An 18,372-nucleotide genomic window follows, 5' to 3' on the forward strand; every position below is an offset into this window, starting at 1 on the left:
GACTACCTTCTCCACCTGTGTAGCCCCTTTCAGTGATCTGTGGACCTGTACTCCTAGATCTCTTTGACTTTCAATACTCTTGAGGGTTCTACCATTCACTGTATATTCCCTACCTGCATTAGCCCTTCCAAAATGCATTACCTCACATTTGTCCAGGTTAAACTCCATCTGCCATCTCTCCGCCCAAGTCTCCAGACAATCTAAATCCTGCTGTATCCTCAGACAGTCCTCATCGCTATCCGCAATTCCACCAACCTTTGTGTCGTCTGCAAACTTACTAATCAGACCAGTTACATTTTCCTCCAAATCATTTATATATACTACAAAGAGCAAAGGTCCCAGCACTGATCCCTGTGGAACACCACTGGTCACAGCCCTCCAATTAGAAAAGCATCCCTCCATTGCTACCCTCTGCCTTCTATGGCCTAGCCAGTTCTGTATCCACCTTGCCAGTTCACCCCTGATCCCGTGTGACTTCACCTTTTGTACTAGTCTACCATGAGGGACCTTGTCAAAGGCCTTACTGAAGTCCATATAGACAACATCTACTGCCCTACCTGCATCAATCATCTTAGTGACCTCCTCGAAAAACTCTATCAAGTTAGTGAGACACGACCTCCCCTTCACAAAACCGTGCTGCCTCTCACTAATACGTCCATTTGCTTCCAAATGGGAGTAGATCCTGTCTCGAAGAATTCTCTCCAGTAATTTCCCTACCACTGAAGTAAGGCTCACCGGCCTGTAGTTCCCGGGATTATCCCTGCCACCCTTCTTAAACAGAGGAACAACATTGGCTATTCTCCAGTCCTCCGGGACATCCCCTGAAGACAGCGAGGATCCAAAGATTTCTGTCAAGGCCTCAGCAATTTCCTCTCCAGCCTCCTTCAGTATTCTGGGGTAGATCCCATCCGGCCCTGGGGACTTATCTACCTTAATATTTTTTAAGACACCCAACACCTCGTCTTTTTGGATCACAATGTGACCCAGGCTATCTACACCCCCTTCTCCAGACTCAACATCTACCAATTCCTTCTCTTTGGTGAATACTGATGCAAAGTATTCATTTAGTACCTCGCCCATTTCCTCTGGCTCCACACATAGATTCCCTTGCCTATCCTTCAGTGGGCCAACCCTTTCCCTGGCTACCCTCTTGCTTTTTATGTAAGTGTAAAAAGCCTTGGGATTTTCCTTAACCCTATTTGCCAATGACTTTTCATGACCCCTTCTAGCCCTCCTGACTCCTTGCTTAAGTTCCTTCCTACTTTCCTTATATGCCACACAGGCTTCGTCTGTTCCCAGCCTTTTAGCCCTGACAAATGCCTCCTTTTTCTTTTTGACGAGGCCTACAATATCACTCGTCATCCAAGGTTCCCGAAAATTGCCGTATTTATCTTTCTTCCTCACAGGAACATGCCTGTCCTGTATTCCTTTCAACTGACACTTGAAAGCCTCCCACATGTCAGATGTTGATTTGCCCTCAAACAACCGCCCCCAATCTATGTTCTTCAGTTCCCGCCTAATATTGTTATAATTAGCCTTCCCCCAATTTAGCACATTCATCCTCGGACCACTCTTATCCTTAAGAGTCAATGTACTCTGTCGATTATTCTTTTTTGGTCTACTATGTACTTACTGTATACGTTCCCTTGGCCGCAGAAAAATACTTTTCACTACTTCGGTTCATGTGACAATAAATCAAATCAACCAATCAAATACCTGTTTTCCTGTAACATCACACTTGATTTTCTCAGAACCTGGCCAGTCACCTCTGGAACCATGGATTGAGTTAGCTTTTATGAAGCCTCCTCGCCCGCTGCTCTCTTATGAAGTCTCTTTGTAAGGTAGCCACTTAAGAGAACAGCATCTCCTCCCTCACTGCACCAAATTCCTTCACTGCATCAACTTCCCAAGTGCACACTGTGTATTTATCATCATTCAGTGAAGAGCTGGTGTCCTTGCTTACTTTTCTCACTTGCTTGAAGAAACTATAGATGCTTTTAATATTTAATTTTGAATCTTAAGATTGTGAGGATTAAACCTGTTAATATTTGCCTATCATTCATCCCTTTACATATAATTTCAATGAATATTCCAGTGCCAGTTTGTGTTTTTTTTGTCTTATTTAACATCTCCCCCACAAAAATTTGTTTCAGTATGCTTTTTAGGAACCTTCTTTGAAAGGCTGCAGTTTTATTTTCAAGGCTTGTAGCTGCTGTGATTGTTGTAAATTAACTGACTATAGCACAGCAATAATGAAGGTTTTCTTTTATAAACGTTTTTGTTTGATAAAACATAATTGCTTTCTCCCTGCAGCGATGGCATATGAGTGTAGGCATCAGTGAGGACAACAAGCTATTCTCTTGCTCTGTCTGGCGGTAAGTGAATAAGAATTTATGAATGCTTTGAACTGTTACATGAAGTAGATGCAGTTAAGCCTATTTGGAATTAATTTAATAACTGAAGCTCCTTGAGCAAGCTTAGAAATAATACAGAGTATCAGTTATTGCTACTTTCTGTAGCATCAGGTTAACAATATAAATCAGAACTTCCATAGGACTAATTTTTTCCAGGAGGGAAAATAAAGTTTATGTTTTCCTGTTTTCAGTTTGCATTTCGGTAAGATAACTATGGGGGTAAATATTTTTATGGACTTATTTTGATAACAAACAAATGCAGCATCTGGCGTATGCATTTATTTCTGAATTAACTGAGCAGAAATATTGACCTTGTACGGAATATTTTTAGTATGCGTTTCCCTAATCTGCACAAAGGTTCAGCAATTCCACAATGTTTCAGAACATAGATAATGTCTACACATTTTGCAGATTTATTAATATTGAATTACTGAAATAGATCCAGAAAGAATATCTTTATTTGTGCGTTCTAAATAAAAATCCAAGTCCTCTCAAATCGCACCTGCTCCTACCATTAGTGGAAGACCGATGCCTGCCAGTGTTTCTCTCAGTTCAAAATGCTCAAGAGATGATCAACATTTGGAAAGACAAAATCCTAATAATACTGATGACCGTTTTCCACAGTCCAAATGGTCATTTCACACAGTCACCTTCTTCAGCCACCTACTTTGCTGCAATTTTAATGATCACGTGGAGAACTAGGCTGTATGTTTGTATCTCCTGAGCTGATTGCCGACAGGCATTGGTCTTGGAGCTCAGGGGTGAAACTCTCCCGAAACGGCGCGATGTCCGCCGACTGGCGCCCAAGATGGCGCCAATCAGACGGGCATCGCGCCGCCCCAAAAGTGCGGAATGCTCCGCATCTTTGGGGGCCGAGCACCAACATTGAGGGGCTAGGCCGACGCCGGAGGAATTTCCGCCCCGCCAGCTGGCGGAAACGGCCTTTGTTGCTCCGCCAGCTGGCGCGGAAATGACATCGCGGGGCGGCGCATGCGCGGGAGCGTCAGCGGCCGCTGACAGTTTCCCACGCATGCGCAGTGGAGGGAGTCTCTTCCGCCTCCGCCATGGTGGAGACCGTGGCGGAGGCGGAAGGGAAAGAGTGCCCCCACGGCACAGGCCCGCCCGCGGATCGGTGGGCCCCGATCGCGGGCCAGGCCACCGTGGGGGCACCCCCCGGGGCCAGATCGCCCCGCGGCCCCCCTCCAGGACCCCGGAGCCCGTCCACGCCGCCTTGTCCCGCCGGTAAGGTAGGTGATTTAACTTACGCCGGCGGGACAGGCAATTTATTGGCGGGACTTCGGCCCATCCGGGCCGGAGAATTGAGAGGGGGGGCCCGCCAACCGGCGCGATTCCCGCCCCCGCCGAATATCTGGTGCCGGAGACTTCGGCAACCGGCGGGGGCGGGATTCACGCCAGCCCCCGGCGATTCTCCGACCCGGCGGGGGGTCGGAGAATGTCGCCCCTGATGTCTGCTTTTTTTGTGCGTTAGGAATAATGTCTATTCCTTTATTGGAAATGGGTAGGATGGAATCTAAGGGAAGATCTAATTTTAAAGGGAAAAAACTGTATAAAAAAAAAAACAATTGGGAACAAGAATTCCTCAAGTTTGGTACTTTTGAAAATAACTTGGTGGTGACTATGGATAATTTTGACTTTTGTTTTCCTTTGCAGACCTCAGGGAAAATCCTACCTGTTCTTTACCCAGTTCAAAGCTGAAGTTACAAATGCTAAAATTGCATTTGCAAATGGTTTTGTAAGTGTAATTAAATTTGTTTTGTTTGTTTTTTGTTTTTTTTGTTATTGTTGTTTCCTTTTGTAAAATGGTAATATCAGCTGTTATTTCAGGCTCTAAATCCTTGTTCAGACGCTGACTAATGCCCAGCAGTGGCTATTATTCTCTTGTGGTACTGGGACAAAAGCAGCTGGCCACTCTTTAGAGTGGAAATTTCTCCCAAATAAGCCAAATCTATGTATATACATAGATGCGGAAATCCCACTCTAAATCAATTAAAGCTTCCTACAGGCTTAGATTGCTGCATGGCAGTTAGGCTTCTGTCCAGCGCAGTACAATAGACTCTTCGGTGGCAGGGGGGAGGGGTTGGCTGTTCATTTTTCTTTCTTTCCGAACAATCTTGTCTAGTTTGAGAGTTGCCAGGGAGAGGGATGGAGTTGGTAGCAAGGGAATCGGGTTTGTAGTGGAGACCAATAATAACAGCTTCCCAATGTTTAACTGCGAGTCACCAGCACGCGTGCAAACTGATGCTGCGATTTCAGGTAGTGTTGCTGAGGCAGTGTGGAGATGAAAAAGAGAAGAGGGGCCAAGGAATAGATCCTCGGGAGACACTTGAGGTAATGGTGTGGGAGCAGGAAGAGAAGCCATTTCGAGTGACACTCTAGATAAGATTAGATGGATAAGAATGGAACCAGATGGCACGGTACTGCCCAGCTGGACAACAGTGGAGAGATGTTAGAGAAAAATTGTGTGGTCAACTGTGTCAAAAAGGACAAGGAGGGATAATTTACATATGTCATGGTCACATGAAATGCATTTGCTACTTTGATAACCATTTTGATATGTAGTAGGGACAGAAAACTAAAACATACTTATAAACTGTTACTTTTTATTTATTTAACCTTGATTCTTGTATTTTTTTTAATAAATATTTTATTGAAAATTTTTGGTCAACCAACACAGTACATTGTGCATCCTTTACACAACATTATAACAATACAGATAATAATGACCTTTTTTTTATATAAACAAAAAACAACAAATAAATAAATATTAAATAACAAAAATGAAAACTAGCCCTAATTGGCAACTGCCTTGTCACAGGCTATACCCCCCCCCCCCCCCCAAGTCCTGGGCTGCTGCTGCTGCCTTCTTTTTTCCCCCATCTATCTTTCCGCAAGATATTCGACGAACGGTTGCCACCGCCTGGTGAACCCTTGAGCCGACCCCCTTAGGACGAACTTAATCCGCTCTAGCTTTATGAACCCCGCCATATCATTTATCCAGGTCTCCACCCCCGGGGGCTTGGCTTCTTTCCACATTAGCAATATCCTGCGCCGGGCTACTAGGGACGCAAAGGCCAAAATATCGGCCTCTCTCGCCTCCTGCACTCCCGGCTCTTGTGCAACCCCAAATATAGCCAACCCCCAGCTTGGTTCGACCCGGACTCCTACTACTTTTGAAAGCGCCTTTGTCACCCCCACCCAAAACCCCTGTAGTGCCGGGCATGACCAAAACATATGGGTATGATTCGCTGGGCTTCTCGAGCACCTCGCACACCTATCCTCCACCCCAAAAAATTTACTGAGCCGTGTTCCAGTCATATGTGCCCTGTGTAATACCTTAAACTGAATCAGGCTTAGCCTGGCGCACGAGGACGACGAGTTTACCCTGTTTAGGGCATCTGCCCACAGCCCCTCCTCGATCTCCTCCCCTAGCTCTTCTTCCCATTTCCTTTTTAGTTCGTCCACCATAGTCTCCCCTTCGTCCCTCATTTCCCTATATATATCCGACACCTTACCATCCCCCACCCATTTCTTTGAGATGACTCTGTCCTGCACCTCTTGTGTCGGGAGCTGCGGGAATTCCCTCACCTGTTGCCTCGCAAAAGCCCTCAATTGCATGTACCTGAATGCATTCCCTTGGGGCAACCCATATTTCTCGGTCAGCGCTCCCAGACTTGCGAACTTCCCGTCCACAAATAGATCTTTCAGTTGCGTTATTCCTGCTCTTTGCCACATTCCATATCCCCCATCCATTCCCCCCGGGGCAAACCTATGGTTGTTTCTTATCGGGGACCCCCCCAATGCTCCGGTCTTTCCCCTATGTCGTCTCCACTGTCCCCAAATCTTCAGTGTAGCTACCACCACCGGGCTCGTGGTGTAGTTCCTCGGTGAGAACGGCAATGGGGCTGTCACCATAGCCTGCAGGCTGGTCCCCCTACAGGACGCCCTCTCTAATCTCTTCCACGCCGCTCCCTCCTCCTCTCCCATCCACTTACTCACCATTGAAATATTAGCGGCCCAATAATACTCACTTAGGCTCGGTAATGCCAGCCCCCCCCTATCCCTACTACGCTGTAAGAATCCCTTCCTCACTCTTGGAGTCTTCCCGGCCCAAACAAAACCCATGATGCTCTTTTCTATCCTTTTAAAAAAAGCCTTCGTGATCACCACCGGGAGGCACTGAAACACAAAGAGGAATCTCGGGAGGACCACCATCTTAACCGCCTGCACCCTCCCTGCCATTGACAGTGCTACCATATCCCATCTCTTGAAATCTTCCTCCATCTGTTCCACCAACCGCGTTAAATTTAGCCTGTGCAATGTGCCCCAATTCTTAGCTATCTGGATCCCCAGGTAACGAAAGTCTCTTGTTACCTTCCTCAACGGTAGGTCTTCTATTTCTCTACTCTGCTCCCCTGGATGCACCACAAACAGCTCACTCTTCCCCATGTTCAATTTATACCCTGAAAAATCCCCAAACTCCCCAAGTATCCGCATTATTTCTGGCATCCCCTCCGCCGGATCCGCCACATATAGTAGCAGATCATCCGCATATAAAGATACCCGGTGTTCTTCTCCTCCCCTAAGTATTCCCCTCCATCTCTTGGAACCTCTCAGCGCTATCGCCAGGGGCTCAATCGCCAGTGCAAACAGTAATGGGGACAGAGGACATCCCTGCCTTGTCCCTCTATGGAGCCGAAAATATGCCGATCCCCGTCCATTCGTGACCACACTCGCCACTGGGGCCCTATACAACAGCTGCACCCATCTAACATACCCCTCTCCAAAACCAAATCTCCTGAACACCTCCCACAGATAATCCCATTCCACTCTATCAAATGCTTTCTCGGCATCCATCGCCACTACTATCTCCGTTTCACCCTCTGGTGGGGCCATCATCATTACCCCTAACAGCCTCCGTATATTCGTGTTCAGCTGTCTCCCCTTCACAAACCCAGTTTGGTCCTCGTGAACCACCCCCGGGACACATTCCTCTATTCTCATTGCCATTACCTTGGCCAGGACCTTGGCATCCACATTTAGGAGGGAAATTGGTCTGTAGGATCCGCATTGTAGCGGATCCTTTTCCTTCTTTAAGAGAAGCGATATCGTTGCTTCAGACATAGTCGGGGGCAGTTGTCCCCTTTCCTTTGCCTCGTTAAAGGTCCTCGTCAGTACCGGGGCGAGCAAGTCCAAATACTTTCTGTAAAATTCAACTGGGAATCCGTCCGGTCCCGGGGCCTTTCCCGTCTGCATGTTCCTAATTCCTTTCACCACTTCTTCTACCGTAATCTGTGCTCCCAGTCCCACCCTTTCCTGCTCTTCCACCTTGGGAATTTCCAGCCGATCCAAAAAATCCATCATTCTCTCCCTCCCATCCGGGGGTTGAGCTTCATACAATTTTTTATAAAATGTCTTGAACACTTCATTCACTCTCTCCGCCCCCCGCTCCATCTCTCCTTCCTCATCCCTCACTCCCCCTATTTCCCTCGCTGCTCCCCTTTTCCTCAATTGGTGTGCCAGCAATCTGCTCGCCTTCTCCCCATATTCATACTGTACACCCTGCGCCTTCCTCCATTGTGCCTCTGCAGTGCCTGTAGTCAGCAAGTCAAATTCCACATGCAGCCTTTGCCTTTCCCTGTACAGTCCCTCCTCCGGTGCTTCCGCATATTGTCTGTCCACCCTCAAAAGTTCTTGCAGCAACCGCTCCCGTTCCTTACTCTCCTGCTTCCCTTTATGTGCCCTTATTGATATCAGCTCCCCCCTAACCACCGCCTTCAACGCCTCCCAGACCACTCCCACCTGAACCTCCCCATTGTCATTGAGTTCCAAGTACTTTTCAATACATCCCCTCACCCTTAGGCACACCCCCTCATCCGCCATTAGTCCCATGTCCATTCTCCAGGGTGGGCGCCCTCCTGTTTCCTCCCCTATCTCCAAGTCTACCCAGAGTGGGGCATGATCCGAAATGGCTATAGCCGTATATTCCGTTCCCCTCACCTTCGGGATCAATGCCCTACCCAACACAAAAAAGTCTATGCGCGAATAGACTTTATGGACATAGGAGAAAAACGAGAACTCCTTACTCCTAGGTCTACTGAATCTCCACGGGTCCACACCCCCCATCTGCTCCATAAAATCCTTAAGCACCTTGGCTGCTGCCGGCCTCCTACCAGTCCTGGACTTCGACCTATCCAGCCTTGGTTCCAACACCGTGTTAAAGTCTCCCCCCATTATCAGCTTTCCCGTCTCTAGGTCCGGGATGCGTCCTAGCATTCGCCTCATAAAGTTGGCATCATCCCAGTTCGGGGCATACACGTTTACCAAAACCACCATCTCTCCCTGTAATTTGCCACTCACCATCACGTATCTGCCCCCGTTATCCACCACTATAGTCTTTGCCTCGAACATTACCCGCTTCCCCACTAATATAGCCACCCCCCTGTTTTTCGCATCCAGCCCCGAATGGAACACCTGCCCCACCCATCCTTTACGCAGCCTAACCTGGTCTATCAGTTTCAGGTGCGTTTCCTGTAACATAACCACATCTGCTTTAAGTTTCTTAAGGTGTGCGAGTACTCGTGCCCTCTTTATCGGCCCGTTGAGCCCTCTCACGTTCCACGTGATCAGCCGAGTTGGGGGGCTTCCCACCCCACCCCCCTTGCCGGTTAGCCATCATCTTTTTCCAGCTTCTCACCCAGTTCCCACGCAGCTGTATCACCCCCAGGCGGTGCCCCCCCGCCCATCCTCTCCCGTACCCACTCCCCCCTTTCCCCAGCAGCAGCAACCCAGTAATTCCCCCCTCCCACCCCCCCCGCTCGCATAATTACTCCCCCCATGTTGCTCCCAGAAGTCAGCAAACTCTGGCTGACCTCGGCTTCCCCCAGTGACCACGGCTCGCACCGTGCGACGCCCCCTCCTTCCTGCTTCTCTATTCCCGCCATAATTATCATAGCGCGGGAACCAAGCCCGCGCCTCTCCCTCGGCCCCGCCTCCCATGGCCAACGCCCCATCTCCTCTCCCTCCCCACCTCCCCCCATCACCACCTGTGGGAGAAAGAAAAGTTACCACATCGCAGGATTAGTACATAAAACCCCTCTTTGCCCCCCACATTCGCCCCACCACTTTGTCCAAACGTTCTTTTTCATACTCCACTCATTCCAGTTTTTCTTCTACAATAAAAGTCCACGCTTCATCCGCCGTCTCAAAGTAGTGGTGCCTCCCTTGATATGTGACCCACAGTCTTGCCGGTTGCAGCATTCCAAATTTTATCTTCCTTTTGTGAAGTACCGCCTTGGCCCGATTAAAGCTCGCCCTCCTTCTCGCCACCTCCGCACTCCAGTCTTGATAAACGCGGATCACCGCGTTCTCCCATTTACTGCACCGAGTTTTCTTCGCCCATCTAAGGACCATTTCTCTATCCTTAAAACGGAGGAATCTCACCACTATGGCTCTGGGAGTTTCTCCTGCTCTCGATCCTCGCGCCATCACTCGGTACGCTCCCTCCACCTCCAACGGACCCGTCGGGGCCTCCGCTCCCATTAACGAATGCAGCATCGTGCTCACATATGCCCCGACGTCCGCCCCCTCCACACCTTCAGGAAGGCCAAGAATCCTCAGGTTGTTCCTCCTTGCGTTGTTTTCCAGTGCCTCCAACCTCTCCACACATCGTTTCTGGTGTGCCTCCTGTATCTCCGACTTCACCACCAGGCCCTGTATATCGTTCTCATTCTCGGCTGCTTTCGCCTTCACGACCCGAAGCTCCTGCTCCTGGCTCTTTTGTTCCTCCTTTAGCCCTTCGATCGCCTGTAGTATCGGGGCCAACAACTCTTTCTTCATTTCCTTTTTTATCTCCTCCACGCAGCATTTCAAGAACTCTTGTTGTTCAGGGCCCCATATGAAACTGCCACCTTCCGACGCCATCTTGGTTTTTGCTTGCCTTCCTTGCCGTTGTTCCAAAGGATCCGCTGCAATCCGGCCACTTTCCTCTCCTTTTTCCATCCGTGTCCAGGGGGAACACCCTCCTGGTTTACCGCACGGTGTTTTTAGCCGTTATAATTGCCGTTGGGGCTCCTATCAAGAGCCCAAAAGTCCGTTTCACAGGGAGCTGCCGAAACGTGCGACTCAGCTGGTCATCGCCGCACCCGGAAGTCGCCGACCTTGATTCTTGTTAAGATCAAGGTTAAAGCATCATTTGGATTCCAGTCTGTGCAATCATGAGCAAGGCTCATAGATCCATTTTTCCTCGTCAAAATGCAGAGGTATCAGCATAACTTGTTTTTGCTGGCGCTGGCTCTGACTAAACATGCACTGGTCACAAATTGCTAGGTTTTTAGTATAATAATTCTCTTGTGAATTTTTTTAAATATAAAAAGTATACTTGTAATGTGCCAAAAAGTTAAACCCAACCAAGTTTCTATCAAGCATTGTATATCCGTATGATTAGCGGTGTTATGTGTCAGTTTTTTGTGAACACTTTCTGAAATCCTTTTGGTGTATGGATGCTCTTTTGATGTATGGATGGTACCTTTACCCCCAATGGATCTTCTGCATATTTTTCTTTTCTCTGGTATTTTGTCAATTAGGTTGGTTGAAGAAAAATGAAATATTTAACTTGTGAACAAGTCTGTGGGTGCAGTAATTAAAGTGATGTGCCTTACAGGAAAATAAGGGTGATGCTTTCTTCTAAATTGCTAAAACAACAGACAATTGACTGTTTCTATCATGTTTTAGAATTTCACCAGCTGACACTCTGATTTTAGCATGCTGGTGAGAAATCTTAACATTCTCATAAATCAAACTTTAGTGCATTTCAGAAGAGATAATTGTCACTGTCCATATCGTGTTTAAACTCACTTCAGTATGATGATTAGGCAGATGGGAAACTGTAAAAATAAAATTAGTTACATCTTTCACTCAATTTAATGGTTTCGGTCTAGACTTCTCAATGTTCCAGTATTTTGAGATTAAAAGCAGTAGCATCCATTACATGAATACACAAATCAATTGTTACATATGTGACATTAATTTTAAAAAGACATTTTGGTTTGCTATCTCTGCTACTTTAAATATAATTGTAAAAATGACTAAAGTAAAAACAAAATGGAAACCATGGTAATTTTGTTAGATGAATGCAGATTCATTGTTGGAATTCTCACTTCTGAATGGAAGGTTGTGAATTCATGCCTCACTTTTAGATGGAGGCTCTGACCCAAATTTTTTATTCCACTCTGGTCACAGAGGAGGTAGCAGAGGATTGGAAGACTGTTAATGGGTTCCCCTTTTCAAGAAGGGTGGTAGAGATAAACCAGTGAATTACAAACCAGTGAGTCTCACATCAGTGGAGGGAAACTTGTATAAAATTCTGAAGGAGAAAATTAATCTCCACTTGGAGAGGCAAGGTGTTATCAGGGATAGTCAGCATGGCTTTGTCAGAGGGAGGTCATGCCTAACTAATTTGATTGAATTTTTCGAGGAGGTGATTGGGTGTGTAGATGAGGGTAGTGCAGTTGATGTAGTTTATATGGATTTCAGCAAAGCCTTTGAAAAGGTCTCGCATGGGAAACTGACAAAGAAGTTAAAGCACATGGGATCCAGAGTAACTTGGCAAGTTGGATCCAAAATTGGCTTAATTGTAGGAGACAGTGGGTGTTGCCAGATGGCTGTTTGTGTGACTAGAGACTGGTGTCCAGTGCCATACCACAGGGATCAGTGCGAGGATCCTTATTGTTTGTGATATATATAAACAATATAGATGAGAATGTGGGAGGGGAGGGGATGCTGAGTAAGTTTGTGCAAGACACGAAGATTAGTAGGGTGGTTAATAATGAGGAAGAAGGTCTTAAGTTGCAGGAAAATAGTGACAGATTGGTCAGATAGGCATATCAGTGGCAGATGGAGGTTAACCCTGAAAAGTATGAGGTGATGCTCTTTGGAAGGAGTAGCAAGACTCAATGAATGGAAGGACACTAGGAAGCACAGAGGTACAGAAGGCGCTTGGGGTGCTTGTCCACAGATCCCTGAAAGTGGCAGAACAGGTTAGTAGGGTAGTTAAGGCATACTGGACACTTGCCTTTATCAGTCGTGGCATAGATCAAAAGAGCAGGAAGGGTATGTTTGAGCTGAGCCTAAATTTTGGTTAGGCCACAGCTGGAGTACTGCGTGCAGTTCTGGTCACCTCACTATTGGAAGAATGTGATTGCACTGGAGAGAGTACAGAGATGATTCACCAGGATATTGCCTGGGATTGAGCATTTGAGCTATGAACAGAAGCTGCTTAGGCTCGGGTTGTTTTCTTTAAAGCAGAGAAGGCTGCGGGCGGGACCTGATAGAGATGTACAAAGTTATGAGGGATGTGGACGGTGGATCAGAAGCAGCTGGTCACCTTGGTTGAAGGGTTAATAACGAGGGAGGATAACTTTACGGTGAGGGACAGGAGGTTTAGAGGGGATTTGAGGGAATGTTTTTTCACCCAGAGGGTGGTGGGTGTCTGGAATCACAGTCTGGGTGGGCAGTAGAGGCCGGAAACCTCACAACCTTTCAAAAAGTACATTGATGAGCACTTGAAATGTCATACCTTGCAAGGTTATGGACCAAGTTCAAGAAAGTAGATTGGTGTAGATTTAGTGTTGTTTTGTCAGGATAGACTTGTACTATATGATTCAATGATATCAATGAATGATATAATGGCCTGGATCTTCTGAGGAGCGGCAATCATTGTTGGACTGCCACTCTATTTGAGCTTTCCCTGATTTGATGCTGCTCTGTACTTCTTGCTGAGTGTCCCAAGCCAGCTTGACCAGAAATCAGGAGTGTAACGTTCCTTGAAGAGCTCTGTTGCAGCAGAGTAAAATTAGGGGGAAGACAGGACACACGCCGATTTTACGCCAAGCTGCCTTATGGTAAGTTTAAAGATCTAGTTTGTGGTAGTGGATGAATGGTAGTGTAAGGATAAGATGGGTGAGGTAAGTGTAGGGTGGTGAGGTGGTAGTTGGGGGTGGGTTATTGTCAGTGATTGGGGTGTCAGTTATGCAGGAGTTAGAGTACGTTTTTTCTGTGACATTTCTTGTATAACTATTCAGGTAAATAAATTGAAACTCTCTGAAGTCTCTGAGATATTTGGGAGGCGCCTAGCGAGCAGGGAACTTGTCCAGTGGCAGTTAAAACATCCAGGCAATAGATATATATGTGGTCAATTTAGCCTGTCTTAAATATGTACAAATCAATTATTGCTGTTGTAGATTTAATTTTACCTTTTTGTGTGGTGATTTGACTTACAGTTAAGGACTATGTGTCATTCATCTTTGCTTACTTGCCAACTTCAGTCTGCATAGGTTTCAAAAGTAAAAGGGTACAATGATGCAACTCAAAGAATAGCAACAGGGCCAAGCAACCAGTTTAAAATAAGCCCTTTGTAGCTTTATCTTTTAAAGTGCATATTGTTGACTTCTCCAATGAGTAGCTGAATTTAAGAAGTATCCTTATCAGAGTTTTCCATAAATTACACTCCCTTTAAATCGGACAGACTTCATTTGTACGCCAGGAGAATATGTGATCTGTTATCTTCTGACATGTAGAATATAATGTGGATCATAAACTGTGTTGTATTTATACTCCAGTTTATTATGGAAACTTAACCCGAGGGGCATTGTGGTTTTGTGTGGTTTACTGTAAATGATAACTTACTGCTCCATGCAATAAATAGCTCAAACATAAGCTGCTGTATAAAAAGAAATCTCAATTTTTCCCTGGTCATCTTTTCCTGTTGATCCCCCTTGCGGGTGTCAATTCCTCCTTGGTGTGCTTTTTCTAACTGATCATGTGTCACCAAACTATTTCATCATGGAAAACATTAAAGCTGACCACTATATAAATAAAATAAATAAATAACCTTTATTGTCACAAGTAAGCTAATATTAACACTGCAATGAAGTTATTGTGAAAAGCCCCTAGTCGCCACATTTTGGTGCCTGTTAGGGAACACAAAGGGAGAATTCAGAATTCTCAGCTGGTATGGGACGTGAACCCACGCTGCTGGCCTTGTTCTGCATCACAAACCAGCTGTCTGGCCCACTGAGCTAAACCAGCCCCTCCCTTCTACGTACACCTGCATTTTTGTGCACTGGACGATGATCGGCTTTAGGAATCATGCCTGTATGTTAATGTACATCCCTTTAGGAGGTAGTAACCTCACAATTAAATTTTTTTTCAAACCTTTCTAATGTGACACTTGTTCTGGTAGAATGTTGAGGACGTATTTGGAACATAGCAAATAAATCCTGAAACATATCAGGTTAAGTAAGAAAACTAAAATAAGCCATTTATGTATGAAACCTAGATATGATTAAATTGATTTTTCCTGGAGAACGTGCTCCATAACATAGCAGATTTCTAAAGTTCATAGCCATTAACCAGGATTTGTAAAGCAATCTTTTGTTGTTGAAGAGAAAAACTTTCCTGGCAATATATTCATCTGAAATTGGGTCCTTCTAATCTGCTGCCAACATTAAATTGAAAATAGAAACCTCTAAGATAAATCCACAAGTTTAAGTTTAGTTAACATCAACATGAATAGTTCAAAATCATTACACACTGGCTATGTCATAAATCATTTGTTGTAAGCACCAGGGCATATTATATTAAGAGCTGAGCATGTGTTCTCTCCCAGTTCATGCTGGACATGGCTTAGTCTGTGATTATTTGCAGCACATTTTTCTGGGTTGCGCGTGGGGTAATGAAACCATATACTGTTGCAGCAGAAAAGGAGGCCGTTTGACTCATTGTTTGTGCCTGTTCTTTGTTCGAGCAATCCAAATTAACTGCTCTATTCCTATGGCTCTATATCTTCCTCTGCTTCAAATATTTATGCAGTTTTCCCTTTAAAATATGATGTAGCCTCTGCCTCGGCTCTGCAGCAAAGTATGCCATGCACATAAAACTTTTGGTGTCAATAACTTTCCTCTAACCCTCCTCCTCACCCTTTTAGAAAATGTCATAAATTGATGACCTGTTGTCATGACACCCAAACTAGAGGAAATCATCTTTTCATATTCACAATTAAAGCTCCTTGCCTTTTTGCACTTCATGAATTACCCTGATATTTTAAGTTTTTTCCTTACAATGATAGCTTCCCATTCCTAGCTTCATCCTGATGAATCCACATTGTGAGCTCTTTATGGCTTTAATGGTCTTTCTCTATGGGGGTGCCATCTGTGTAAGTTGTTGCATGTGCAGTCGAACCAATATTTTGTGTGAAACACCAACTTGTATTTATTGCCTTTTAATGTAATAAAAATCCCAAGGCACTTCATAGGGGCATTAAAAAATACATTTGAAACTGTCGTGTAAGGCAATATCAGGGTTAAAAGCTTGGTTAAAGAGAGACGTTTTAAGGAACATCTCAAAGAAGTAAAAAGGCACAGAGGGGTTTAGGGTAGGAATTCTAGAACTTGGGCCAAGGCAGCTGAAGATGGCCACTAACGGCGGAGCAATTAAAATTGGGGATGCTGAAGTGGCCAGAGTTAGATGAGCACAGATATCTTGGAAGCTTTTGGAGCTGGAGGCAATTACAGAGATGGGAGGACAAGGCCATGGAGGGTGAATTTTTAAATTGAGGCATTGCTTGATTGGAAGGCAATGTAGGTCAGCAAGCGCATAGTTAGTGGCTGAATGGAATTTGGCAGAGGACAAGGACAATCGTCTTCATTGACTGACATTTACAGAGTAGAAATTGATACTGTGCTTTGAAATATTCAAGTTTAGAGGCAACAAAGACTGCATGAGGGTTTTAGCAATAGATTAACTAAGGCAAGGGCATAGTCCGGTGATGTTACAGGAATGGAAATAGGCAGTCGCAGTGATGTCACAGTTACCATTACTTCTTTCATACTGTTTTAGAGGAGGCAGTGACGCAGTGGTATTGTTGCTGGACTAGTAATCTAGAGACTCAGGGTACTCCTGGGGACCCGTGTTCAAATCCCACCGTAGTGGATGGCGGAATTTAAACCCAATAAAACATCTGGAATTAAAAGTCTAATGAAAGACCATGAAATCATTATCGATTGGCGTAAAAATCCAATTGCTTCACTGATGTCCTTTTAGGGAAAAAAGCTGCCGCCCTTATCTGGTCTGGCCTACATGTGACTCCAGGCATACAGCAATGTGGTTGACTCGTAAATGCGCTCCTGAAATGGCTGAACAAACCGCTACAAAGAAAACACAAAGGAATGAAACCGGACAGACCACCCTGCATTACCTAGGCACTGAAAACTGGAAAACCCAACCCTGTCGACCCTGCAAAGTCCTCCTTACTAACATCTGGAAGCTTGTGCCAAAATTGGGAAAGCTGTCCCACAAGATGAGTCAAGCAACAGCCTGAGTCATACTCTCAGAATCATAGCACGCAGATAATGCCCCAGACACCACCATCACTCTTACTGGGTATGTATCAACATCAGGACAAACCCAGCAGAGATGGTGCAACATAGTATACAGTCGGGAGGGAGTTCTCAACATCGACTCTGAACCCTATTAAGTCTCATGGCACCAGGTCAAACATGGGCAGGGAAACCACCTGCTTATTATCGCGTACTGACCCCTCAGCTGATAAATACTCTTCCATGTTAAACGCCACTTGGAGGAAGCACTGAGGTTAGCAAGGACTCAATGTATTCTGGGTGGGGGACTTTAATGTCCATCACTAAGAGTGACTCGGTAGTGCCGCCACAGACCAAACTGGCCAGGTCCTAAAGGACATAGCTGTTAGACTGGGATTACGACAGGTGTTGAGGGAACCAACAAGAGGGAAAAACATACTTAACCTTGTCCTCGCCAACCTGCAGACGCATCTGCCCATGATCGTATTGGTAGGAGTGATCACCGCACAGTCCTTGTGAAGATGCAGTCCTGTCTTCACGTTGAGGATACCCTCCATAATGTTGTATGACACTATCATCTTGTTAAATAGGATAGACTTTGAACAGATCTCAGATGGGGCTTCCATGAGGCGCTGTGGGCCATCAGCAACAGAATTGTACTCAACCACAATCTAATCTCATGGCCTGGTATATCCTCCACTGCACCATTACCACCAAGCCAGGGGTTCAATCCTGATTCAATGAAGCGTGCAAGGGGCATGCCAGGAGTAACATCAGGCATACCTAAAATAAGGTGTCAATGTGATGAAGCTACAACACAGGACTATTTGTGTGCCAAATAGTGTAAGCAGCAAGTAATAGCCAGAGCTAAGTGATTCGGATCAGGGCTTAGCTCTGTCACACCCAACCTGTCACACCCAACCATGATTGGTGCTGGACAATTAAACAACTGGCTGGAGGACTTCCGGGTGCGGCAATGACCAGCTGAGTCGCACGTTTCGGCACCTCCCGTTGGAACAGACTTTTGGGCTCTTGATAGGAGCCCCAACGGCAATTTAAACGGCCAAAATCACTGTGCGGTAAACTAGAAGGGAATCCCCCCGGATACACATGGAAAAAGGAGAGGATAGCGGCCGGATTGCAGAAGATCCTCTGGAGCAGCGGCAAGGAAGGGAAGCTCGAAGCAAGATGGCGTCGGAAGGTGGCCGTTTGTTATGGGGCCCGGAGCCACAAGAGTTCCTGCGGCGCTTTGTGGAAGAGCTGAAGAAGGAGTTGAAGAAGGAGGTGTTGGCCCCGATATTACAGGCGATTGAAGGGCTAAAGGAGGAGCAGAAGACCCAGGGGCTGGAGCTTCGGGTCGTGAAGGCAAAAACTGCTGAAAGCGAAGATGAAATACAGGGCCTGGTGGTGAAGACCGAGACGCACGAGGCACAGCACAAAAGGTGTGTGGAGAGGTTGGAAGCACTGGAGAATAATTCGAGGAGGAAGAATTTAAGAGTCCTGGGTCTTCCCGAAGGCGCAGAGGGGGCGGACGTCGGGGCATATGTAAGCACGATGCTTCACTC

At 46.0% G+C, this 18,372-nt stretch overlaps 1 protein-coding gene across 1 annotated transcript in view; it reads left to right on the plus strand.

Annotated features, from left to right (window-relative positions):
- mydgf (myeloid-derived growth factor) overlaps window positions 1-18,372 on the plus strand; it is a 100,531-nt gene that overhangs the window by 44,068 nt on the left and 38,091 nt on the right. The window contains exons 3-4 of the mRNA XM_072482720.1: window positions 2,314-2,375; window positions 4,086-4,167. Of these exons, the coding sequence (XP_072338821.1) occupies window positions 2,314-2,375; window positions 4,086-4,167 (144 nt within the window). The remainder of the gene's footprint in view (window positions 1-2,313; window positions 2,376-4,085; window positions 4,168-18,372) is intronic.

Source organism: Scyliorhinus torazame, chromosome 18 (genome assembly GCF_047496885.1).
Source record: "Scyliorhinus torazame isolate Kashiwa2021f chromosome 18, sScyTor2.1, whole genome shotgun sequence".
Taxonomy (NCBI): Eukaryota; Metazoa; Chordata; class Chondrichthyes; order Carcharhiniformes; family Scyliorhinidae; genus Scyliorhinus; species Scyliorhinus torazame.